This window comes from Oryzias latipes, chromosome 23 (genome assembly GCF_053564925.1).
Source record: "Oryzias latipes strain Hd-rR chromosome 23, Olatipes_Hd-rR_3.1".
NCBI classification, from domain to species: domain Eukaryota; kingdom Metazoa; phylum Chordata; class Actinopteri; order Beloniformes; family Adrianichthyidae; genus Oryzias; species Oryzias latipes.
In genome coordinates, this window is record NC_136259.1 from 16,393,374 (window position 1) to 16,419,459 (window position 26,086).

At 38.0% G+C, this 26,086-nt stretch overlaps 1 protein-coding gene and 2 long non-coding RNA genes across 3 annotated transcripts in view; 2 read left to right on the forward strand and 1 right to left on the reverse strand.

Annotated features, from left to right (window-relative positions):
- Positions 1-1,806: 1,806 nt before the first annotated feature.
- The window catches only part of LOC101171296 (uncharacterized), a 30,858-nt gene continuing 6,578 nt past the window's right edge, over positions 1,807-26,086 (forward strand). The window contains exons 1-6 of the mRNA XM_023952533.2: positions 1,807-2,521; positions 6,830-6,970; positions 12,416-12,939; positions 13,132-13,290; positions 22,886-23,023; positions 23,940-24,082. Coding sequence (XP_023808301.1) covers positions 1,912-2,521; positions 6,830-6,970; positions 12,416-12,939; positions 13,132-13,290; positions 22,886-23,023; positions 23,940-24,082 — 1,715 coding nt within the window. The 5' untranslated portion in view covers positions 1,807-1,911. The remainder of the gene's footprint in view (positions 2,522-6,829; positions 6,971-12,415; positions 12,940-13,131; positions 13,291-22,885; positions 23,024-23,939; positions 24,083-26,086) is intronic.
- On the forward strand, positions 19,153-20,470 carry LOC111946957 (uncharacterized). The gene is made up of 3 exons (XR_002872811.2): positions 19,153-19,289; positions 19,974-20,053; positions 20,132-20,470. It is a non-coding gene; the product is annotated as an uncharacterized LOC111946957 (long non-coding RNA).
- Positions 20,477-21,627, reverse strand: LOC111946958 (uncharacterized). Its single transcript, XR_002872812.2, has 2 exons — positions 21,491-21,627; positions 20,477-20,749 (listed from the first exon to the last, which is right to left on the reverse strand). It is a non-coding gene; the product is annotated as an uncharacterized LOC111946958 (long non-coding RNA).

Genomic DNA, 26,086 nt, shown 5'->3' on the forward strand with positions numbered 1-26,086 from the left:
CTGCATGCACACTAAAATGAGGACCGTAGCAGGTGGCACAACCAACCACACACACACACATACACCCCCCCCACACACACACACCAGACCGCTGCTTTACAGAGACCTGGAAGGTTACACATTTGTATTCACTTTGCACATACTGAGAGGCACAGCAGGAGGCCGCCCATATTGTAATTAATGGCTGGCACTCAGGTGCGGTCAATGTTAATTTCAGATTAACTGTACAGCTATTTAATGGATCATATCCAGTGTTTATAACTGCTGTTTAAGATTCAGTTTGTAAATATAGAAGAAAATGTGTGCATAATGTAGTAAAGGGGAGCTGCTTTTTACCTGCTATTTAATTTAGGTTACTATAGGGATGTACAGCTGTGCCCTGTCTGCTCTCTTTGAATCCTATAAATGAAGCTAGGTTCCCGTCTTAACTGGGTCACCTCAGTTTAACCAATGAACACTAACATTATGTAATGACATAAATATAGCCAGTTAGTGTTGAGTGGGTCTGCAGGAGCAGCAGGCTGCAGCACAACATAACTCGGCTCTATTTTAAGGTTTTACTTTGTCATTCTTAATGGATTCAGCACTTGCAAACCCCCCCCCCCCCCCCCCCCCCCCCCTCAAAAAAACATACACATATAAAGACATGAAATTTCCATGTTTGGTTTGCATCATGCAATCTGTTCCCATTGTGTATGACTTGTGGTTTCACAACCTGCACCTCTAATCGTTCAGCGTTCATGGTTGGCAGCTAGGCGCTGACGGTCTGTGCTCGGAGCTCTGCCAGATTGATTGAAGAAAATGTTTTCATCTCAATAAATCAACATGTGAACAGGCGGATGACTCACGGTTCTGCATGAGAACAATTCAGACTGATGAGCTCATCCTCGAATGAAGAGTGGACGGAAGATGCGAAGCATGTTCCTTTGCTGGCTACTCTTGTCAATGCAAAAGGTGTAGTGTAGCCCTCTAATATAATGCTTCTGCTAAAATGTAATACGTTTTAGTTACCAAAGTTTATGCCGAAAAAGAATAATTAATTTTAAAATTCCCACTTGAATCCTCTGTTGATATTTTGCAAAAGGGTTCCCAGTGGTCTTTTATTTGTGATTATGTTGTTTTGTTTTGTTTTTAGCAAAAATCAAAAAACCTGTGTCGTTTTCTAGTACATCTTTTCTGCAGAGCTGCAATAGTTCATCCAAAGATTTGCCTCTTAGTTGTGGGCGGGAATGTTGGTACAGAGTAACCCTGCTCTCCTTTCCCATCATCCCTTTGTTTACATGTTGTACCACTAGCTTACAGCCTCTCACAACTCCAAGCTAGCATTAGCAGTGCAACAAAAATGGCGAGCAATATCGGAGCCATCCAGTTGTACAGTTTTGAGCCAGATCCCAGCCCGGACGATGCTGTACACGGATGAAGTAGTCTAAAACAGGATGAGATTACAATGGAGTGGCTTGTAGCACCCACGTTACAAAAAAGCTCTTTTTCTAACGGCATTTTTTTTATGTTCCTGATTAACAACGATTTGAAAAAGAACTACTCAAGTCATAATGAGAAAATGCCACAAGAACATGTTAAACACGCCAAAAGAGTTTTTATTTTTATTTGAGTGGGTCTTTATACTTATAAATAAATATTTTAATATTTTTTTTCTGTGTTTATTTAAAAAGTGTTTGGATTAATTTCTTCATGTGTTAGAAATAAATAACAGTAGGCGCATGGACTTGTGTTGCTGAGCTCCGCCTTAGAGACTTCATTCCAGCACCAATTAACCCCGCCCCCAACTAGCTGTCAATCAACTAAGGTCCCGCCCCCTCTTAGTCTGCTTGCATGTCGCGAGGAAAAAAAAAAGCCCACAGCAGCAGCAGTGGCCGTTGGGGAAGAGAGTAAACAGAGAGAAGCCTCAAGATGGCTGACACGCAGGGCTCTGTTCACCTCACTGGAGCCGTAGCCGTCGTACCTCACGCCGTAACCTCCGTCAAGAGCATGTTCGGCAAGCCCACCGAGGTGAAGGGAGCCCCGGACTACCGCTCCCAACCTTACCGAGATTTTACATCGCCGCCGCCCAAGAAGGTCCGAGTCGAGGAGAGGAGCGTTAAACCGAAGAAACTCGGCAGAGACGGAGGCGTGGAGAGCGACTCTAGCGGGAAGGAGAAACTCCAGCAGTCCGCGAAGCAGCAGAGTTACGCCAGCGCGGGTTTGTGGAGCTTTAGCCCGGCGAAGAGCAGCAGCGGCGGCGGCGGCAACCCGTCAATGCCTGGTGCCGGCGGCGGATCACACAAAGTCTTCAAACAGAGCGACTTCTTCCTCCATAAGGCGCCTTTTTCCTCGAAACCAAAGTGCAAAGATAAACAGAAGGACAAGGGAAAAGGAGGCGGGGAGGAGAAAAAGAAACACAAACTGTTGACCTCCCTACAGGGGAGTAACGTAGCCAACAACAACAACGACATCAGTAGGTTTAACAACATTTCACCAGCAGTGAAGAGGGAAAATGGAGAGGTCGCATTTCCAGCCAAAGGTGGGCATTCTTAATCATTGATTTATCAGAATAGTTTACTTAAATCGCGTTAAATAATTAATGTGAACAATAGTTCATTAGTTGGCTTAATTCTCTGGACATTTCTCCTCAGCTTTAACTCAAAATCCACTCTGTGGTTCCTAACGTAGTTCTACCGATGGAAGTTCGTTCTGGAACGTGCTCAGCTCACGCGCTCACTGCGGGAGGGGGGGGGGGGCACCATGGCCGCCCGCGTTCGCCGCTCGTTCACCCGTTGGTGAACTGGAGTTCGCCGGTTGTATTGTAAGCAGCTGCTCCCGAGCTGCGGTGCAGCGGTGTCCATTACGTAATATTAATACACGACGCTTCTCGTTCCGTTCAACCCGCTTTTGTTGAATTGAACTAGACAAACCGCCTGTCGAACAGATACTTTTAAACCCCCTATATGTCCTGGTGTAAGCCAGAAGTTTGTCGTCGGGGTCTTAAGCGGTGTTATGCGCTGTCATAACAATATGACAGCCACCCGCCATTGAGGGCGGCTGTCATAGTCATTATGGGGTAAGTGTTTTGGTTGACTACCACGCCCCCCTCCTCTATAACCCCGGGAGGGTTTGAGAATCAGTTACAACGTCGTACGTGATCTAGGACCACAAACGAAATACATTCTTATATACTAATAATTCATAGAGATTTACTTGTATGTCTTAACAATTACATACTTATCATTTTTGTGTGTGAAGGTGGGCAAAAAACAAATAAATAAAAAATTACTTGTAAAATGTTTCTTCATTATTACATTGATTTAAGTGTCACACCTCTTGTAGTATTTTATTTTTTTATTCGTGTATGTGTGTTAAGGCACAGGTGGGTGGGAATATGTCAGTGTGGTGTGCGTGAGAGTATGATGTCACCCTTTTTTCTAGTTGGGTGGTTTAAGGGGTCATGACACTCTCCAAACACTCTGTAGTCACGTCGAACACCGGGTGAGATGTGCTGTTGGCTGGTGGCCCTGAAACATGATCGGAAGCTGCCGTGTAAACAGACCCCTGCTTGTCACATTCATTTTTCTCTGGTTTTGGGACAGGTAAATGTAAGTTCACTTTAGTGAGCTGTTTACTTGCTAAAAATGTCAGATATGACGTTTTTTTTCTTTTAATTCAATAAATGCAGGAGCATTCTCGTAAAGGCAAATACGTCTAGCTTGGGATGTGTGTGCAGTACTTCAGCTTTATTAAAGATTCACTGATGCACAACATTTCTTCCCAAAAAAAATTGTGCTTGAGCCCAGGACTAACCAAGCCTTAAAAACCAACTCAGATGATTCTTTGATCTAGTTTAGAATCATTCCCAGTAGTCTTTTGATTATGATTCTGCTGTTTGTAGCAACAACAACAAAAAAAGTAGTTTTCTAGGACCTAGTTTCTGCAGAGCGGCATTAGTTCAATAGAAATTCACAACTGATTTGGGGACAGGACTGTCATCCATCTGTTTACACTCTCTCCTGCTAGCTTACAGCCCCTCACATCCCCAAACTAACAATACCTGTCCAGCCGTACCGTTTAGAGCAACATACCAGCTCAGTGTGAGAATGGAATCATTGCAGTAGCATCATTAGTTTCCAGATTTTTGCTGTTTTATTGGAGATGAAATCGGCGAAGTGACTGACAAAATTGATTAACAACTAGACCAAAGACAAAGAAAACTTACAGCGGAAAAGATAAAGTGTACATAAACTAAAGGAACACAGTGGAGTTGACCATAACAGAGCTTTTAGGTCTTATGATTAATTCATTTGTTCATGGTGTTTGATGTTATTTATTTTTTCTGGTTTGTTACAGTGATGTAAAATAAGCACTCATTGTTGCTTCTGCTATTTCAGAAACAGACACTTTGCATCTCTCAAAAGCCCTTGAATCTTTCTGCAGACTCCTTTTGCCCGAGGAGGCATTGAATTGGTGCACCTGCCTGGATGAAATGACCATCTGCGGTGGCAGGATTTTGCTGGAAGTCGTTTTTGCCTGTTGTCCCAGAGTGAGACAAACCAAACCTGCGAGGAAACACAGCCCAGATTTGTTTGGGAATCTCTGAATTGCTAGCTTCATGCATGCTTTTGTTTCTCTGTTAGCTCCAGTTTCACTGTGTCTGCTCTGCCTTGCTCTTGGCAGACTGATTGTTTAAAGGCCTTTTCAGACGTGCATTGCTTTCATTTGATCAAAAGGCAGCTGAACAGGTCGGTGTCGTGTCTGAATGAGCACCCAGGAGCTTTTCTGAAACGTTTTACAATGACAGCTGGCTAAGTTATTTTCGTGTCTGGCTTGAATGAAAACAAAAATAAACAAAATAAAAAAAAGAATCTAAAGGCCTTTTGATCTACAACAAAAGCTTTAACCTAGTCACTTTTAAGGCCTCAAAGTCACAGCAGTTTATCTGAATAGACTTAAAGTGTCAGTAAAACTACCGGTAAATGTTACATACATTAATAATGTACACTAATGTTTAGTCACAGTGACGTGACCTTGAAGCTGTGGATATTCTGATTGCCATGAGAGAAAATGTACTATTTTTCTGAGCATAAAAAGCTGAATTCCTCATCAGGAAATCCCTTAATGTCTAAAATCTAGAGAGGTTGTGATTTGAGCAGCTTCTTCATCTTTACTGAGATGGTCTGCTCTGTAGCACATAGACTTTGGGAACACTCCCTTCCAAGTCTGAATTGAATCTGAGCTTCTATTGTTTTAAGTGATCTCCACCCAGCACCTTTTGACTGCTGTGGTACACTTCCCATATGTCCATGGCAACCAGGGAATTGATCTTTTGCTTGCTGTTCAGCTATCTTTCATGTGCGTTCTACAGTCCATTCATACATTAAGCTTTGTTCTGTTCAAGCAGTAACATAAGAGTAAATAGGAGCAGATCAGTTTTAGGTATAAAGTTTGCTGACTACATTTTTCTGTAATCATTTTTATATTCTGCTGCAATTTCCTTTATGTACATAATAAATAAATATACAACTTTTCCATTATGATATTGTTTTTAACGCAAACATCATAATTTACTACCTCTCGTGCGTTTTTTAAAATGGTTTCATAAACTGTTAGATGCCAGAATGAAATATTAAGTTGAGCTTCCTTTTAAAGAGTAGACCTGCTGTGTCCTGGTTTGAAACCAGTTAGTGCTACAATAGGGGAAAAAACGGTTTCAAGGTTTAGAAAGAAGTTATCTTGACTAATTTACCAGTTTTGTTCTGCAGGTGTTTTATGTATCTTAGACTTGTGTCTGTACTGGGTATTCATTTGTGGAAAATTATGTTGTTGTTTTTTTGTTGGCTACCTTCAGGGAATCTGTGTGTTGTTTTGTCATTTTGGAGTATCTGTTTTGCATAAACCTGCAATCAGTTCCACATTTATAAGAGTGACATTTGTGACTGCCTGTATTCTCCAACATATAGTTATTACAAAAGAATGGATGACAATTTTTTTCTTTCAATATTATGGTAAGTGAATACAAGACTTTGATATTCTCCTGCTGCTTTTCTAAGGCTTCAAAGTCTTTTCCCTCTTGATCCTACAGACAGAAAATCCAGCAGCCAACTCTTTCCCTCTCCCTTAGTCGACAGCAGAGACGTCTGAAAATGAGACCTTTCTTTTCTCTGACAGAGGCATCTTTTGCAAATATTTTCTTTATTCAAAATTAAAGGAAGTAAGGTGTCAAGTGAGATAGTTATTCTTTTTTTTTTGTTGTTAAAAAACATGTTTTTAAGAAAAATCAGATTTCCTCATGACGGCTGGGCAGTGTTCATGTCGGGCCTTTTTTACTTAGCACTCTTATAGTTAGAAAAGGGGTTGATGTTTTAGTTTTTAAACTGATTCTGTCACTCACAGCAATTTGCAGAATTAGAGTGGACTCCAGTTTCTCCATTCGTAACACTCCTTCAGCACTCGTGTGACTCTCTGTCAGATGGAGTGCTGGAAAAGGAAAAGCTATGAGGAGAGCAAAGGAGGGGATTGAAACACTTCTTAGACTAAAAATAGAAAATTTAGAACACCTGGGCAAGAAGGGTTTCTTGGAAACATTACTGTGGTTTGATGGGGTTTATTATATTACAATGGGAGAAACTGAAAGGAATTTGGTTTAGGAAATATCCTTTTTTTTTCTGACTATATCTGATTAAAAAAAGGGGGGGGGGGTAGCCTTAAAATTTAACTTAAAATTTATCATGATAGCCAGAGCGAAACACTGGAGTTTTGACATTTAAACGTGTTTCTCAGGCGTTCAAATGAACCTACTCTGCTCCTGTGTTTCTGAAATCCTTCCTTCCTACTTTCACAGATTTGCACTCCCCCAAGGACAAAGCAAAGGAAACGGAGAAGAGGAAAGCCAAGGAACAAGAGACGGAAAAGGAGAAGAAAAAGCACAAACTGACAAACGAGATCAAGAGGGAGAACGGGGAAGTCAAACAGCCGATTAAAGGTTTGTGAAAGCCCTCGTGCATACCAAGTGACCTGTGGAGATGAAGCAACACATGCCTGTGATTGGTTAAACAGATGTTTGGTTTGAAATCTATTTAAAGACTTTAGCATGATCGTAAAAGGTCTTATGACATAAAAATTCCTTTTCTTTTTCATTTGTTGGGATCAATTAATTAAATAGTTTTTTTTTTCATTTCCCTATTTTTAGGTTAAAATCTTTCTTAAAAAAGATATACAAAATGTATTGTTTTTTCACAAGAATTACTACTGAGGGATACCTGCTGCTTTATTGTTTATAATTAAACATTAAAACCTAGTTGTGACAATGTGTGCAAACAGTTTTTTTTTTCATTTTAGTGATATGTTTCTAGTAAAAAAATGAGCTACAAACATGTCACAAAATAACAGAACAGCCTCTTATGCAGTTTGGAATCAGCCCTCCCCACAAAAGGATTACATGACATTAAATTCTGCTCTGTGTTTTACTATCAAATATAATATAGCATAGTCATACTACGTGTAGAAGATAGACTCCCAATTTTCCTTCTGCATCTTTAGTGGCATTCTTATCATATTCATTTAGAGGATTCTCCGTTTTTTTTATTATTATGGAATATATGAAGTTGCCCGATAAGGAAGATAAACCAGCCAAGCAAAAATACACAAACTATTTTCATTTTAGGTTTTTAAACATTACAGTTTAAAAAAAAAAAAACTTTAAGCAAACATGTTTGAGATCTTATTACCAACTGGAACTCATGTTTGGCAAAATCTTTCATTTCTTTTGTGTACTTGGTTGTTGGTGATTACGGTCAAACGTAGTTCTGTAGGCAACAGCATCATTTTGATAAACAAAACCCAGATGAATAAAAGCCCATGATAAGCCCTGTGGTTTATCAGTGAGGTTTTCATTCCTTTGTAAATGCATCAGTAACTCTCATCATTAACCCTTTGACAGTTGTGAATTATATGTAGAGCATCGACCGTAATCTTCACCTCCATCTGTGTGGGTAATCTGATCCCAGCACAGCCGCCTGCCTGTAGGCAGGGCTCTTTGTTGTTTTCTTTTCCTTTTTTTAAGTTTAAAGCTTCCTTTAGCACATGAATGCACCACTGACGGATGTATGTCCCTGTGAATGCCAGTTTTATTTCCATTGATTCCCTTTGGTTTTAAAGCTTCTGTCAGACTGGCAGGCATCCGTTCTGGAATGTCCCGACCACACCGTGACATTTCAAGGACTTAGCGGTAGTTTAGCCACATACCATGACCAGTGGGCTGCGGATGAAAATTACAGAGAGATAATCTGCGATATGTCGTTATTTCTGCACTCCGTAGAAAGGACACGAACCCGTGTAATGTTGATTCATCTTGTCATTATAGGAGACGGCTGGTCTTATGAGAGACGTTAGGCTAGAGGGAGCGTGTGTTAAACCTACAGTCATCCTGCGAGGTAGTCTGGTATTTAATCATGTGTGTTTACGATAATAGACACACTAAAATCCAGAGAGATTCTGCATCATTAGAGAAAGAAATGAGGTAGGGACTCTCCCTGATTGAAGGAGGTTTTTTAAGTGTGTTGACTTTTTTTATTTTTTATTCGCTGCTATAATTACGGTACAGATCTGAGGGAAGACAGGAAGGGAACATTAGAAATGTGTCTATGATGTTTTGTAATCATTGCAGTAGTATTAAATATTCAAGTGAAAAGGACAACAGTGGAGATTAGTAAAGAAATCAATATGTTGCAGACAACCATTCTGACTTTAAGACTATTTTATACCCACTGAGCTTTTCTAAAGCCTGTGTTCATCTGATCTCGATCTCTGCTGTCGTAGATCTGGACTATTTAGGCAAAAGACTTCAGTCAATTAGTTATGCATGTCACAGTTTAGTAATTCAACAGTTAGTGCATTTTCTGTCAGTCATTATTTTTGTACCATAAGCTACCATTTTTTCTGACTTAATAAATAATTTAATGCCCTAGAGTTTATTTCAAGGAGCTAAAAGGTAACTTGAGCTCTGACTTTTTTCTTTTAATTCCAATAAGGCCTGAAGTGCAGGGTTGATGATGAAAACTGGCTTCCCTGAGTCGCCTCTCTTCAGCAGTAAGACATAGCAAATGATCAGGTCAGTCAAAGCAGACTTATCCCATTAAGTTATGATTTATTTACTTCAGATCTAATTTGATCAGATTTGAAATAGAGCAAAATGTACTTTTTGAATTTCTGGTAATTTTGCTGAGTTGTGTAAGGTTTCACATAGCTGGTGTTTCAAACTTAAGTGGATCTTGTGTAAAATAACAAAAACAAAACTGGCTAGTGCGTACATTAAAAATGAGCAGTATTTTCTGGTATAGAGACACTTGAAATAGCATTAAACACCCACTTCAATAAAAATTGTGTTTTAACATGTTCTTGTAGCGTTTTCTCATGATGGAGGACATATATAAAGAAAATTAAAATTTAAAACGGTGTTTTTGAGTATTTCTTAATTCAAATTGTGGTAAATCAGGAGCAGACAAAAAATGCAGTTTGAAAAAGGTTATAGTAGTTATGTACAAACTACAATCGGCGGGCCACAAGCTCCCAGCTCCGCTCCTTTCTGATGCATCCACTTGCAGACGAGTAGGTCCATTAAAATCTTAGTTCTCCTCGTCCGGGGTGGCATCTGGCTTAAAAGTGAACCGCTGGATTGCTCTGCACCATAAGTCCCGCCCACATCTCATAGACGAATTTTCTAATGAAATACTGCTGCTCTGCAGAAATTATGTCCCAGACAGGTTTTTTAGATTTTGGCTAAAAACAGTGTAATCGTAATGAAAAGGCTACGGTACTGGGAACGCTTTTACAATGGACCAAAAGATGATTTAAGTGGGACTCAAAAGGATATTGTAAATGAGGAGTAATTCAAGTAAAAAGATTCTTCTTAATGAGGGATACATGTTTTATTGTTTTAATTTGTTCATATTATTAGGAACAATTCTGTTTTAATAAATGGGTATTTAAACCTAATATATATACGGTAGTATATACGGTAGTTTGCCTGTTTAGTCCCGGTTTGTGGCAAAGTTTTGAGGCACAACCATCACAGAAGGACGGTGTTGATTACCAAAAACATTGAGCCAAAACGTTTGAGCTGCCAGGATCATATTTAAAATCCAGACCGCCTCTACTTGATGAACTTCCAGGATGTTTTTTAGAGGAAACCTTTAACAGTCTGACTGTCGGGGAACTTTCTGTAGGTCATAGCATCTTTGATGAATCACAAATGGCTACTGCAGAATCAAGTTTGGTCCAACAGTAATTAGACTGAAAGTGAGTCACGCGCGGGTGTTTTGGATTGGGGGAGAAAAATGCCTTTTGACAGCAGTGTAATGTACTCCCTTCAGTAAAACCACACACACACACCGAATGGTAGATTTGACCAGACGTCAGTGATGTGTGTGCAAGAAAAGCTACAAATATATTAGGTAGATGTAAATTCATAGCAAAGATTTTTGAGCTGACTTTGACCAAAAATAAACAGTTTATTGTTTTTTGATGGATGTTTCATTGGATTTTGTGGGAAAGAACAGCTCCTTTTGCTATCTGCACTCAGGAAAGTTCTAGGAAGGCAGTAGATAATGTTAGTTAAGAATAATTGATGAAAATGGTGTAAATGTTAGATTATTTAAGGTTTATCTGGATTGGATTTCAAGTTTTTAAAATAACATATTGGCTGCTACTTTTACCTGATTTGTGCATTTTATAATTTGAACTTTTTTTATTGTGAAGGTGACTGAGTCCATTCACACTGACAATATAACCAATTGATGGTAATGCTCCATTGGCTTTTATGCGTCTGACAAATACCCATAATTCCAACCCTGCAGGGGATAAGTGTGTGAACACCAATGGTGATGTGGCTAAACTCAATCTTTTTTTGCCCCAGTATCATACAATGTAATAACAGTATTTAAACATCAATTTAGAGAATAAGGAATTTTTTATATTTTATCTCTGAAAGGGAGAAAAAGGGGAAATTTGTCTTAAAAACCTCTTTGCATGTAACTATTTCTGCAAAAAAAGACTATTTAGAATCATATCCTTTTCTGAGGTTTCAGTTTCAATTAAATGTTTGATTAAATTAACGTCTTCTTTGGCAAAAATGAGCATGTTCGGAACTGAACGTGTTTTTTTAAAAGCTATAAATATCGACAATGCACACATATATTTGTCTTTTAAACAGACTTGACTAAGTAATGTTGCTTAAATCAAACATTGGAGGTTTCCATGTAAGCTGGATTAATTTGACAGATGGTCAAGTAAATGTGTGCTTTTTAACAAGGGTGTATTATTGCTTTAAAAGAGAAACGGCACACCGTTTTCTATATTCTAAAGTTATTATTACCCAGAATACCATCAACTAAAGTAATTATTCTTTTTTTTTTTACTATTGTATTGTTTACACTCACTGGAATTTTAGAAAAGATAATGAATTTTGTTCATTCTTGCCTTACAATTAGGAAAGCAATGGCATGTAAGATAGCAGCAAAAAGCAATTATAGTGAACACTCAGTCCCCAGATCTCAAAGGCAAATAATTAAAATTCTAGCAAAGAGATATAATTGATCTTGAGCTTTGTCTCAATAACTATAGAAACTCCTAACAATTGATGGGCAATGGTTTTGTTGTCACAAAATAGGCTTGATGGGTTGATGTTGAATTATATTTGATAACAAACGTTTGTGTTTGGGAAGAATTGGAGGAGGAGGAGTGACATGTGGCTTGAAGGGTTCTTGGATCACAAAATAGGGATTCACTCTCCCTCTGTTTGCTGCACTCGTTCATTTGATCCATCTTCTCCCTGTTCTTCATTTTGTCCTCCATTTTTCTGTAACATATGAAGTGCCAGCTAAACTGAAAATATGCAAACCAGTGGTCTTCACATACATTATATAGATGTTTTCAACTTGAAAAACGTATCCATTTAAATGAAGTCCTTCATTCACACAGTATTAATGTATTTTGAGTAGTATTTAATGTCATATATTCTTCCAAATGACTTTAAAAAATTAGGTTTTGTTTGTCAAATGTGTGGTTTGATGCCAGTCATCAGTAATTTAGAGTTTGGAGTTTGGTTTGTGCTCTTTACAGTTCTTTTGTTGTTACAAACTAATTTATTATATATCAAATTGATTGGATGAATGAAAAATCCAGAAGTAATTATGTGTTTGAGTTTGAGTAACAAAGAATATGATTTGTTATAAATATAAGGTCTTTCATTTGTATTTTGTTTCATTTTTTTGGAATTGTGGTTTTTTTTTTTTGGTTTCTGGAATTTTATTTTTTGATTGTTGTGATGTCTAAAGTGATTTTCCCTACTTGTTGGTGGGATTTGACTTTCATGGCCATCACAGAATTTGCTCTCCAACACATTTAATATTTTTCTCGTTTCATTTTCCAGAAGAAAAAGAAAAGGCGAAGATCAGCTCTGAGGAGCTGCAAATCAAAAAGGTGAAAAAGAAAAAGAAAAAGAAACACAAAGAAGGAGAAAAGCATAAGCGAGTCAAGATGTGTCACCGCTCCTGCCAAACCATCTGTGCTGGTCTTCTTCTTCTTCCTGGTCCTTTATTGTCGACGAACTCTTCCTCCTCAGAACTGACAAACCGCCTCTCTCTGTCTCCGTTTAAATCCCCTCTACCCGTTTGCCCTTTGCCCAATGATAAGATCTCACATCTTGACTCCTATCCACCCAACGTCTCGTCCTCGATGAAGGCTGCCTTTCCAACAAAACCATGCCTGCAGAGCGCCTATCCTGGGATGGCAGGCCTAGAGTTTGCCTCTTTCATTCATATAGAGAACCAGCCTAACGGAGGGGCTCTAATAGCTCATGCCTACACATCCCAGCTTTCCTCTCTGTCAGCTGACCAGAGACGGAGATTTGCTCAAGAATTTGTCACTTTGGCATTCAGCGAGGACACGTCACAGGTACCACATGCTTGGATTTGAAAAGCCCCTGTGGGTTTTTTTGTAGCTTCATTAAAACTTCTGCTTAAATCTAACTTTAATCTTAAATTCTTGGTGCATTCTGAACCAGTAGTAAGTTTTGAGGGTTTATGTGTTATTGTTTAATCCTGCTCTTTAAAAAAATCATTGCTTTGTTTGCTGTTTTTTCCCCAGGCAGCTCATTATGTCATGGGAATTGTCCATGGAGAAGCGAAATACTTAACAGACTTCTTGGATTACTTTTCAACCAAGTTCCCATCAGTTCCTGTCAAAATGGAAATACTGGGAAAGAAAGACATAGAAACTACCACCATGTCAAACTTCTACACTCAGGTCAGTCAAACGCACAAAATGATTAGCAGGCCTGCAAATTAGCAATGTACCAATAACTTCGTACTCAATTGCTACTATTTACTTAACAGGACTTGATTACTAATTACCACTTAAAGGCAATTATTGCTGAAGAGAATTTTGGTTAAGGCTTGTCAGAAGGATTGAATTTGTGTCACCCGTTTCCTCTGTTCTTGGTTTTTTTAAAGTTTGAAGATGTGGAGTGTTTAAACCTGGTGATCAGGGAATAATCAAGATTTGATTGGTATAAATATTTAGCATTTAATGCAGTTCCACATTGACAAGATGTTAATAGTGGTACTATTGTTTGTGGGGGTCCTTTAAATGTGAAGAAACTTTAATATCAGGTTATTCTATATCAATTTCATTGTACAATGGACAATGACAATACAAGCAAATCTAATCTAATAGCCTAATGTAATAGATTTAAAACACTGAAATTAGGTCAAGTGCTGTTCTGGGAAAACTGTTCAACAATATTTATTGAGTCCCTTTGAAAACGTTAAGAAAGCAAATAAAAATATTGTCAGTTTAAAGTGTTAGTGTTGTGGTGAAATGACCCTTAGGTGTGGTGAAATGTGGGGTGGAAGTAGATCGTAGGTAGCTGCTGTGAGCTTGTTCTATTATTGTTCTTTTAATCATCCGTTTGGAGCAGGGTCTGGCATTTATGTCTTAATGTTTGATCCTTTTGTCTTTTGGACAGAATGAACTGCAAAAGTCTGTGTTTGATCCCTGTTTGGTTTTTGACCTTGACTTCAGGGCAATTTGATGGTGAAAAACTGAAATTTGAAAGAGGAAAACAAAAATTTCATGTCGATACGTGGTTCCTGTTCAAACTAAAACATCGATTTTTTTCTGCTTGTTTTTTAAACACGGAGATGAATTAAGAGGTTAAAGTGGAACTTTAGATTGGATTTTGTTTCTGTTGCAAACTTCTGCTGGCAAATGTTGCTGAAACTGTGAACTGTTTTCTTGTAAAGTACAAAGCTCAAGATGAGTTTATGAAATCAGGACGGAACATTTTCAGTCAAAATTCTGAGTTAAATGTTTGCTGTGGTGTTTTGTACATCAATACTAACATTTTGACATAAAGCCAGGAGATTATTTTTTATGTTTTATAGGTCTGGCCAATTCTATTGTTGGTTAATTTGTAGAACTTTTTATTTACTTTTTATTTTCTTTATATGCACACATTCATATTTGTACACAAACGATAACATGAAGCATTCTTGTATTTGCCATTTCAAAGGAAGTTTATTCTAAAGTGTGGGGATTTGCTTCAAATACATTTTAAAAATGATTTTTAGTTAATGATTTAAAATAATACTTTAAGTGGTTCCTATCCCGCTTGTTAAGACACAGAATGTGCATTAGAAGAAAGATCAGCACAATTGTTATAGAAATAACCACTTAATTTTCAGAAACACCCATAAACTTTTAAATATATAAAATAAGAAGTGCAAAAAATTAAGATCAGATTTCTTTTTTTCTTTTTTTGGATATAAAAACATGTCTAAAAATTTGAACCAAAGATGTTTTTTTGCATCTCAGATATTATGATCTAAAGGAACTCAATTGAAAACAGAAACTGAGAGTTAATGCAGAGCCAGCCGGATGTTATAGAAGAAAGCAGCAGGCTGTGGAAGAGCTGCTGATGCTTGGTGGAGTCAAAGCTGTTGGAGGATCACTGTTGAAAACCTTTTTTACTGACCCACAACATTGCCGCTCAGTTTGAAATATGAATGCATTTATTCTTTATATTTGATCATTGATCTAACTTTGAGTAAATGATCACAGTGAGTCGTTTCCATTTAGAGTTATGTAATGTCTGTGATGTAAATAAAACACCATTCATGGCCCAAAACTAGCCAGAATTCCCTTTTGAGACACTCAGCGTCAAGGTAATCATAACCTCTTTGAGGTAGACCAGCATTTGTTTACTATTCACCAATAATTGGGACAGTAAATCTTTTATCTCAGAAAGACTTTAAACTAATCGAAGATGTGAACTTTCATTGTTTCATCTGTTCTCTCCTTGTAATTCGGTGGCTTGTGTGGTCCGTTGTAAGAGTAATGTTCCTTGCAGGGATAACGTCATCGTCCACTAGCCTTGTTCATTTTTTCTTCACTCGTAGCTCCCAGCAGTGACCTTGAGACAGAGATATACAGTCCACACATAGACAGAGATGTGACCACGCATATTGATGATGTATAAACAGGGACAGGTGTACACAGAGATTAATCACCTATAGTCTAATTTTTCCATCGTGTCCTGAAGGTCCCTTTTTTCATCCTAGTTTCATCTAATGTTTCTTCTTTTGCATTTTCTTTTTCCTTCTGTAGTGTTGTAGCCCTGGTTGACTCTACACCTGTTTTTTGTTCAATCTGGAAGAGAAAAGAGCAAAAAGAAAAGTGCCTTTTGTTGTTGAGGTTCCTGTTCTTCTGGAGTCGACAGGAAATTTGTGGTGTTCAGAATGTGACTGCAGGCGCAGGAGCTGCTGTGCGTCTGTTTTGATTTCAGGACTTTGCTGAACCCATTTTTTAGTGTTGGTAATGATCGTGTGGGGATTATAGCACTCTGCATTCTTACAGCAAGCCTGCAGTTTAACACGCAACGTGTCTAAACTGAGAAGTAATTTGTTCTTGTTTAGTCACCAAGAGCAGAAAGAAAATAACACCAGAATTTTGAGGGCAAACATGCAAAGTCCATTGTGTTGTGATTTAACAACATAATGTAAACAATTTCAGAGAAATTGCTCCTTTATACTGTTTTGTTTCAAAACTCCCTATTTTGTTGACAATTTTATAAAATAAAACATTAATTTACAGCTACATGGAGGTGCAAATAAATAAAATAAATTAGTTGCATTTTTACTTTACACACTCTTAAAACCATTTTAGTTCAACATGTTATTAGATTTAATTGTTGTTTGGGTGATGTTGAAGACAAAATGGGGAGAACTTTAGCAGCTGTTTGCACTTTAAAAGGCAAGGTGACATGTAGCAACACTGAAGTTTGCACTGACTATAAATGAGACAGACGGGTCTTGCAAGTCACCCTTTATTAAAGACTGAAACCATAATGGAAATTTTTTAAAAGGATAAAATATTATAATATATTAGAAATATTTCCCAGAAGTCAATCTGGTCAGAGCCTACTTCCTATATAAGGCTCTGAGCTGCCTGTTTTATCATGAAATTATCAGCCTTAAGAAGAAAACTGCAGTTTGATTTAATTATTGATGTATTTTGATTTGTAAAAGGCTGCTTTTAATTGTAATTTAAGAGTTTTTTTAAAGTATAAAACTGTCTTTGATAGCTAAAATTTGTTCTAGCTTCATTTTTACTTTTGAAAATTTTCAATGAAAAATTTGTATAAATAGATGGTATTACTGAAGGATGAAAATAATTAGACAAAAATTGTCTTTAAAAGGTAAGCACCTTTTAATTAGTCCTCTTCTGTTGTGCCTCAAAAAAGTTAAAGAAATCTCAATTAAAAAGATATTTCAAATGGTCTTTTTTTTCTTCCATTTGACACTTTGTTTGCTTCTGTTTATTCCCCCATAGGGATTCTGCTTAGTCTGTATTCACTATGGAAGCAGTTGATCAGATCTTTGTTTGGAGCCAGCAGCATTTACAAAGAAAATAGAAACAAATCTGAGTAAAAATGACAGCTTCAATTAAACAGCTTCTCTCACTAAGCTTGTGTTTTTTCTTTATACCTGCCTTACGTTTGATGAGGAGATTTGTTATATCTTTAAAAGTGACTTTGCTTGTGGATTTGCTTAGTTTTAAACGGAACTAAGCCAAAATCATGTTTAACCAACAAGTGTGTGTCCAGTTGTATTTGAGGCAGCCAGAAGCTTTGTGACGCAAGAGCGGTAATGGACTAATAGACTTAGCAGTCTATCGTCTGACTGAGTGTAACTCCTTCAAAGAGAGACTCTAAGATCTGAGGAAGACGTGGACGGGTCGCAGAAGGGTCAGAGAGAGGTGCAAGACTGCGTTAGTGTGAAGTGATGAAAGACAGGGATCGCGGTTACAGATTTAACCAGAGGGCACGCTGGTGACAGAGATCTAATAGACTTTCCCCTAAGGACCTTAGATTTATATGGAGGAAATACAGACGCTGATTAAAAAAGAAAACAGATGCCAGTAAAACTGCGAGGTGTCAGTGAGTTTACATGATCGAACACAAAGGACAGGGCCGTCTACACTGCAAAAACACCAATCTTAAGAAAGAAATCACTAGAAAGTAGTAAAGTGATCTCTCCATGCAGCAAGTACTTTTTACTTATCAAGGAGTTCCACACAAGGACTCAAAATGGGAAAATAAGCTAAAAGCAACTGTTAGATGAAATTGTAGGCCTAATATCATGTATTTGTTACCAGTTCTAAGAAAAATAATTTTTGTAATTCATTTTGATAAAAGTGTAAAAACTGGAAATGACTCATTTTACAACATAGTGAGAAAACTATCTTAGTACAAGTTGGCCCATCTTAATAAATCCTCATAAAAACTAAAACTAGTGCTTAAATTATTGTTTCCAAAATGATGAATGTCACTATAACTTGTCAACATGTATTGAACTTTAAAACAACATCCTTAAAACCAAAAAAAACAAAAATTACAGTTTGAGCTATTTTAATTTTTTTAAGTCCTAAATCCATTTATTAGTCAAAAGTATGGCATGAAAGGATTTTGACCTAATAATTAAGTCCCTATTTCTGAATCCTAGCTCTTAATGAGGCAAACAATTCTTGGAATGATGTAGAGCAAAGATAAGTGTCTAATACTTTGCAGAGGAAAATAATTGATTTCAGATTTTCCATTTTCTTTTGTTTGCTTTCACTTAATAAAGACAGCTGCGGTGTGTCTATTTGAGGAAATTTATTTATTTATTTTCATCAGAATGCGCCTCTGATGTGAGACTGATCTATTTGCAAACAGCACGGGGGATTATTGAGCTGTTAAATTATGCACATGTAAACACGCACATACAGAAATACCTCCAGAAGACCAGCTAATTAAAATTGTGCAGATAAATGTATGCATAGGGGAAAGAAGCTGGTGCTTTCAGTTGTGAACTCCATGTTTGCACACAAACTCTCACGCTTTTTTTCTGCCAGTATTTAGGTCAGTGACTCAGTGAGGCTATTTAAAGTTCTGCCTTTATATGTGTGGGCTAAATATTCCAGGCTCTTAGTCATCATTGTCGTTCATCTTAAAGCACAGATGCTTTGAAATGAGGTGGAAAAAACGAATAAACAGCCCAACAGTTTGCAAAAATTTAGATGTAGACATGGAAAACTTCATGCCCTCTTCAAAACACGTATATCAGGATTCTTCTTTAGCTGTTTTGAAAGTCTTTCTTTCTTTACAATTAAAAAAAAACAAAAACAATTTTTGTTTCATTTTTCAAATGCAATTTTCACCATCTCTTGCGATAGGCATATGGCACGGCTTGATATCACGATAACAATACATTTGCGATTTATTGTGCAGGCCTAGAAAATACCATTTGGGTTGAGACAGTTTGTTTTACTATAACTTGAAAACAACCGTATGGTGTCAAAATAGAGCCTAAAGTATTGCGCATCAAAACAGTAAAACCGCGCATCAAAACCCCAAATCTGCGAATCAAAATGCATAAATTGAGAACCAAAACCCACAATTTGCAACCAAAAGCCTTTCCCCAAAGCACAATCCTATTTCTCAGCTGCCGATTTGTTTTCTCGCCATTCTGAAATCCTGTTTTTGAGTTGCAGTTTTATTTTGAAACTGTCTTTTTGAGTTGCGCTTTTATTTTTTGAGTTGCGCTTTTATTTTTTGCGGTTTTGATTCTAAAACCTGTCGACACGTAAAAACAGCGACATGTCAGTCAAGGGGAGGGGAGGCGGGACATCCCTGATATCCAGAAGCTCATTGGCTACCGAATAAGACCGAGTCTTACGTCAACAGACCAGTTTAGAATGTGCCGGTAAGTTTCTCATGTTTTTCATATCTTTTACTATATTAAAATATCAAAATTGTACTTTATTTAACCAGAGGACGCCAGCACATTCAGATGAGGAGCTCCCCCAGTAGCTGCTAGTGAAAAAAGATGTTAGAAAGTTAGATGTTGCATGACAAACTATCAGCATTGTTCTCCTGTGTTAGCATGCTAGCTAGCTCAATGCTAGCGGGGAATCCAGCTCTTCTCATGACTTTTGTGGATTAAACAAAGTCGATTTTTTACCACAGTGTCAGGATCGGTCATGTCAACCTGGGAATAATTGCCCGTGGATTGTCACTATGGTTAATCAAATAGTTTTTTAAGAAGTACTTTCATGTATATATAAGGTTTTCAAGGTTAATCAAATATGTTATAACCTATAAGGTTTCTCAATATTTTTCAGGGTTTACAGACAGAGGGAATTATTGAACAGAGAAACAATATTGCTGTGCCATATTATTCAAAATGTATGCGTCTGCACTATGCAGACTGGCAGAAGTCCGGTATTCGAGTGAACCAGAGCAGAGTAAATTGTAGCAGACCAGCAAAAACGTGTTTTATTCCACTTAAAATTATTCCAGTATTAGACATCAATAGAATTATTAGTATATTTAATTGGGTGGTGGTTTTAAAATTGACTATTGCTGAATGTTTGTTGTTTTCTATAAGGGCCGTTGTTATGCATACCATAACAAAAAAGGCAGGAATACTGAGGCAGCTACGACGTGGATGTCTACATCTTCTTTAAGGTAATGAAAAAAAATTTAATCTTAATTTTTCTCTTCTTTTTTTGGTTAATTAACTTTGCTGTTTTTGTTTCTTTCCAGATGCAGGCCCCAAAGACGTCCCAGTGTGATGCAAAGGCTGTCCAGCAGGCTCACAGACATCTCCTGTCAACTGAAAGAGAAGCCTTTAAAATAGTTGTCCATTTTGACCACACTGTCTGCTTCCCATTTCTTAGTGCCTGTACGAAAACAGTGACTTTTCCACCTCAAGTCTTTTAAGGAGTTTTAAAAACAGTTGTTTTAATTTCTCTGAATTGTGGTTCAGAATTTCACAGAATCTAATGCACTTGACTCTGTGTTTCAAAGATCTTTGCAAAACCATCAGTCTTTTGTACAAAACACATTCAATGGTCAAACATTAAAAAATGAAGCTTTACAAAATACCAGTGGTGATTATTAGCCATTTATTTTCTTAAGGGGGGCAGTATTTTGTAAGGCAGATGAGATCTGTTCACATTGTTAGTTTTTGTTACATCCTGCTGTGATGACATGCATAGATCAGTACATAAATGTTAATGTCTTGGCCATGGTTTTCTGATGTCCCACAAGGGTTGAACAGGTCTGAGAGGAGAGAGGACAAGCCACAGAGGGAACAACAACTCCAACAGTTTCCTGCTCTGCCTGGTTTAAGTTAGTCTGTCGTCCAATGTCCACAGCATCCTGCACACAAAGAAAAATGTATTTAAGACAGTTAAAATGAGTGTGTGTGTGTATATATTTATATATATATACACACACACACACCTTAATTGCTACTCAGTAGCTGCATATTGTGAAAGGTAACTTCCTGTGTTAACCTGCAATCTTTAAGGTTGAGAAAATTATTTTGGAATACAGTTCAGAATCAGAAAAACTTTATTGATCCCACCTGTGGGAAATTTGCTCTGGTACTTCAAATAAAAATTGTGTTTCTTTTATTTATTTATTTTAAATAGGGATTAACTTGATCCCAAACTAGGAAAGGTGTCACTTTCTTGCAGCAATATGTTGCTTTGTTGTTCAATCCATCTGTGTAATCCCTAAGGAAATATTGAAAAACCTTATATATACATGAATGTACTTCTTAAAAAACTATTTGATTAACCATAGTGACAATCCACGGGCAATTATTCCCAGGTTGACATGACCGATCCTGACACTGTGGTAAAAAATCGACTTTGTTTAATCCACAAAAGTCATGAGAAGAGCTGGATACCCCGCTAGCATTGAGCTAGCTAGCATGCTAACACAGGAGAACAATGCTGATAGTTTGTCATGCAACATCTAACTTTCTAACATCTTTTTTCACTAGCAGCTACTGGGGGAGCTCCTCATCTGAATGTGCTGGCGTCCTCTGGTTAAATAAAGTACAATTTTGATATTTTAATATAGTAAAAGATATGAAAAACATGAGAAACTTACCGGCACATTCTAAACTGGTCTGTTGACGTAAGACTCGGTCTTATTCGGTAGCCAATGAGCTTCTGGATATCAGGGATGTCCCGCCTCCCCTCCCCTTGACTGACATGTCGCTGTTTTTACGTGTCGACAGGTTTTAGAATCAAAACCGCAAAAAATAAAAGCGCAACTCAAAAAATAAAAGCGCAACTCAAAAAGACAGTTTCAAAATAAAACTGCAACTCAAAAACAGGATTTCAGAATGGCGAGAAAACAAATCGGCAGCTGAGAAATAGGATTGTGCTTTGGGGAAAGGCTTTTGGTTGCAAATTGTGGGTTTTGGTTCTCAATTTATGCATTTTGATTCGCAGATTTGGGGTTTTGATGCGCGGTTTTACTGTTTTGATGCGCAATACTTTAGGCTCTATTTTGACACCATACAACCGAGCGCATCACAGTGGACAACACACACGTGATGGCAGCAGTAAATGATCAACAATCATTACAGTTCAGTGTGTAAAAACACTGGTTGAATTTTTGGCTGGAGATATTCTGAATCGATTTTAGGTCACTGAATCAGATCATTAAAGATGAACCATGAATTGTATCAGCGACCACAAATTATGAAATTTGTGGCCGGGATAGGCTCCGGCAGCCCCGTGACCCCAAAAGGGACAAAACGGTATAGAAAATGAATGAATGAATGAATAAAATCGTAGGTCAAATGAATTATTACAGCCCTAGCTATTTTCTTCCGGTGTTTCTTTAATTTTTTTTTTATTTAGCTGTGATCTCCCTCCCCAGCTTGTGTTTCCTAACGCAGCTCGTCTCCTCTAACCATCTTTTTATTTTCACCACCATTCCTCTCCATCTGTTTTGCTTCCCCGCGTTCTTCCTCTACTCTGTTTCCGGACTCTTCTTCCTCTCCGCCGTCTCTCTCCCATTCTGTCTCCCTTTATCTCCGCCTCGTTGTCAAGCGGTGACTCACTGGAGGCGCGCTGCCAAGGATTCGACAAATACACACCAATGCGCTCGCTCACGCACACACTCGCCCATCCAGATCCGCCAAGAGTGCAGCACGCAGGGCAAGAGGCTGCACGTACGGCAGACACATGCACTAACAGAGGCACTGTTCAGGACGGAGGGGAAGGCAGTCGCACACATGCACACAGCTCTGTCAGCCAAGTGGAAAGCAGCAAACAGTCTGCTGAGTGAGTCACATTCATTGGTGGAGCAGAAACGCCATGTGAACCCGCCGACACAACGTCTATTTTCACACCCAACACACATCCTCTATATGCATGTTTTTTTAAAGTCTCAGTTTCAATGTCAAAGTCCTAATAGAGAAAATATTATTGTTGCTGTGTTTAATCAACAGTAGATCTGTGTATCCTGATCTTGTCTAATCTTCATTATCAGGTGAAGAGAACATACAGTCACGGCACGTACAGAGCGGGAGCTATGAGACAGATCAGCCTGGTGGGAGCCGTGGATGAGGAGGTTGGGGATTACTTCCCTGAATTCCTCGGTATGCTGGAGGAGTCTCCTTTCCTAAAGGTGAGAGTGTAATCCTGAACAACAGCTTGGTAGATAAACTGACAGGATGTGGGAAAATAAAAAAGGGGGATTAAAGGAGGAGCAGTGAACTTTAACGTTAACCGACCATATTTAAGGTTTGGAGGGTCACTAAAGTATGCAACTGAATGAAGTTATGGAAAAAAACTAATTTTATATGATGTTAGAAGAGGTAAATATTTCTGAAGGGGTCAAAATGCTTTAAAATATATTTAGATATATAGATTACTTGTTGAAAACACTGCTACAGAACTGGAGCCTTTTTTTTTGATTGGATGGTCCAGTTGGTTGTTAAAGACCCGACTCTGATGAAAGTTGGGATTTTGGTGTTTTCAACATTTTCTTTGGGCATTTTTCTCATAGTGGAGGACGTATGTTTAAAGAAAACTACGTTTAAGTGTGCATTTCTCAGTATTTCTTTGTTCAAATCGGCGTTAATCAGTAACAAATGGAAAGAAAAAGCTTGTAGAAGCGACTTAGAAGCTACTACGACAAGCCACAAGTTCTCTGCTTTGCCCCATTCTGATGCAGACGACTAGATCCATGTACGTCTTCGTTGTCCTTGTCTGAGCTGATATCTGGCTCATAAACTGTCACAGAAAATGACACAGACTTTTCGATTATGGTTAAAAACCGCTCAATTATAATTAAAAGATGAATAGGATGGCACTTTAAGACTTTAAAAGGCAAAAACACCCAAATATTGTTTACTTTTTTTTATAAAACAATAGATGAGAAGCCGAACACTTGATCAGTGTTTTTAATAATGTGGAATCATTATGAATCTTCAGCACATAGGTGTCCCTGATGAAACAGAAACTGAGTGACTTTAGTCTCTCGTGACATTGTAATCAGACTTGGCCACTTTCTCACTCCGAACTTTTTTGTGTGTCTGCAGCTGACGCTCCCTTGGGGGACGCTCTCCAGTCTAAGTCACATGTGTCCCACGGAGAGCGACGACGGTCCGATAATGTGGGTCAGACCTGGAGAGCAGACGATACCAGTAGCAGACGTACCAAAGTCTCCTTTTAAAAGAAAACGGTGAGTCTCACAGTCATTTCTTCTGCACTTTTGCATGAAAAGACCCAGAAATAATTTCCACAAGACAGACATTTTAGTCTCTGCGGCTGCTGTTTATGCTGGATACAAGTCTTGAGTGCTGCCTGCCTTGTTGAGCCAGCGTCTTGTGCTTTTTTTGGCTGCCCTGAAGGACTGATTGTGGAGAGCAGAAAAAAAAAAAAGTAGCACACTTGCCTTTTGAAACTGCAGCCCTTGTAACGGTGTGAAGCTTTGTTGTTGTCGAACACCAGCGGATGAAGCAATTACCCTTCTCCCTGCCTGTGCCACTGTTGCTCGCATTAAGGTGCTGCCTCCAACACGAGCAAGTGGTTTCTGTAAGCGAGGCCGCGAGTGAGAGCGTGCGTGTTTTTGTTATGTTAGCGGTATGCTGCTCACCGCTCGGATGAGATCATCCTCACATCAGCCGCTTCTTTACATGGCTCCCAGCCAAACGTGGGCCTCACACTTTCATTAGCTGCTTCTTGTTTATTCATCAGTTTTCCCATAAAGCTTTGTGTTTGTTGCAGCCTTAAAGCTGCAATTAAAGGCTTCATTTTTAAAACATTAATGCCATCCTCTTTTGTATTGGGGATGTTTCAATAAAGGGGATTCAATGTCCCTGTGCCTCCACCTCTAAATGTTTGCCCATTTGTCTCCCGTCTCTCTCCTTATCCCCTCCTTTTACTAGATTCAAGGTGGTGGTTGTCACACAGACATGTTCTGGAGCTTCCAATGCTTTTTTTAATGTCATAAATAGAAAATATCACAGTCCTGCAAATGTTGCTTATTTTAATGTGGACAAAGAGTCATTACATTTTTGTGTTGGAAAGTAAAGTGAAAATTGTTTGTGAGGACTTTAAGGTTTTGGTTTACAATTTAAATGCATGTGTGCACAAGCAGCATGTTTTTGTGGTGTTGTTCCTGGTTTGTGGGGTTGAATTAACTCATTTTAACAACAATTTGATTGATATTGTAATTTGTGGTTAATGATACAATCCATGGTCGATTTGGGTTATTTTTAACGATCCGATTCACCGACCTAAAACCAATCCAGGACATCTTTGGCCAAAACTTCAACCAGTGTGACTCGGAGAGAAATACTTGAATATTGAACAGTGCAGGTGAAGTTTTCCAGACTCCTTGTATTTCTGACAAGATAATTAAGTGTAAATTAGATATGTGTACAAACAAACAAGAATCAATGGCAAATCCATTCACGTTTAAGATTCATAAAGTTCAGCCCACTGTGGTTTTTCCACATTAACATGTCTTTGAACATTAACATGTCTTTGCAAAGACAAAGTGTTTCCACGTATTGGACTGTAAGGATGACTTGATCATTTTTTGCTAGCATCACTTTTGTGTTGTCCACTGTGATGCACTTCGTCATTTCAAAATTATAATCAAATAAACTGCGGCCCAACCCAAATGTTATTTTCCAATACCAATATAATCGATTTTATTTCATTTTAAGAGGATTTAATGGTATAACAAGATTTGATTAACAACTTGATCAGGTTGGATCCTAGAAACATAAGTTGATTCATCAATTAAGTCCATTAATCGTTTACAGCCCTACTGGTTTTATCGACGTAAAAAAGCTCTGAGATTTTTATGATAAAAATACGTTTGTTATTGTGGTTTTGTTATGCAAATGAGACAGAATTCTTCAGCTTTTAATAAACTTCTTTGTACTTTTGGAGTTGAGCAACAATTGCATGGTAGCATTGAAGACTGTTTCAAACTTTGATTGTGTCACCTTTGAATCACACTCTTACTGAACCACTTTGTGCAGTCTAGTTGTGTTTGAGTATTGAGAAAAGCTTTGGGTTAGAAAAAAAAATAGGATGCTGTCGTGTACAAGTTCATATGTCAATAATATACGGTAATTGTTAATATGTGTACATTTGCATTATTCTTTATCCTGCTCTTTCCCATGTTTTAAAGTATTTTTGGTGCTTTACCTCCTGAAACCCCCACCTAAGT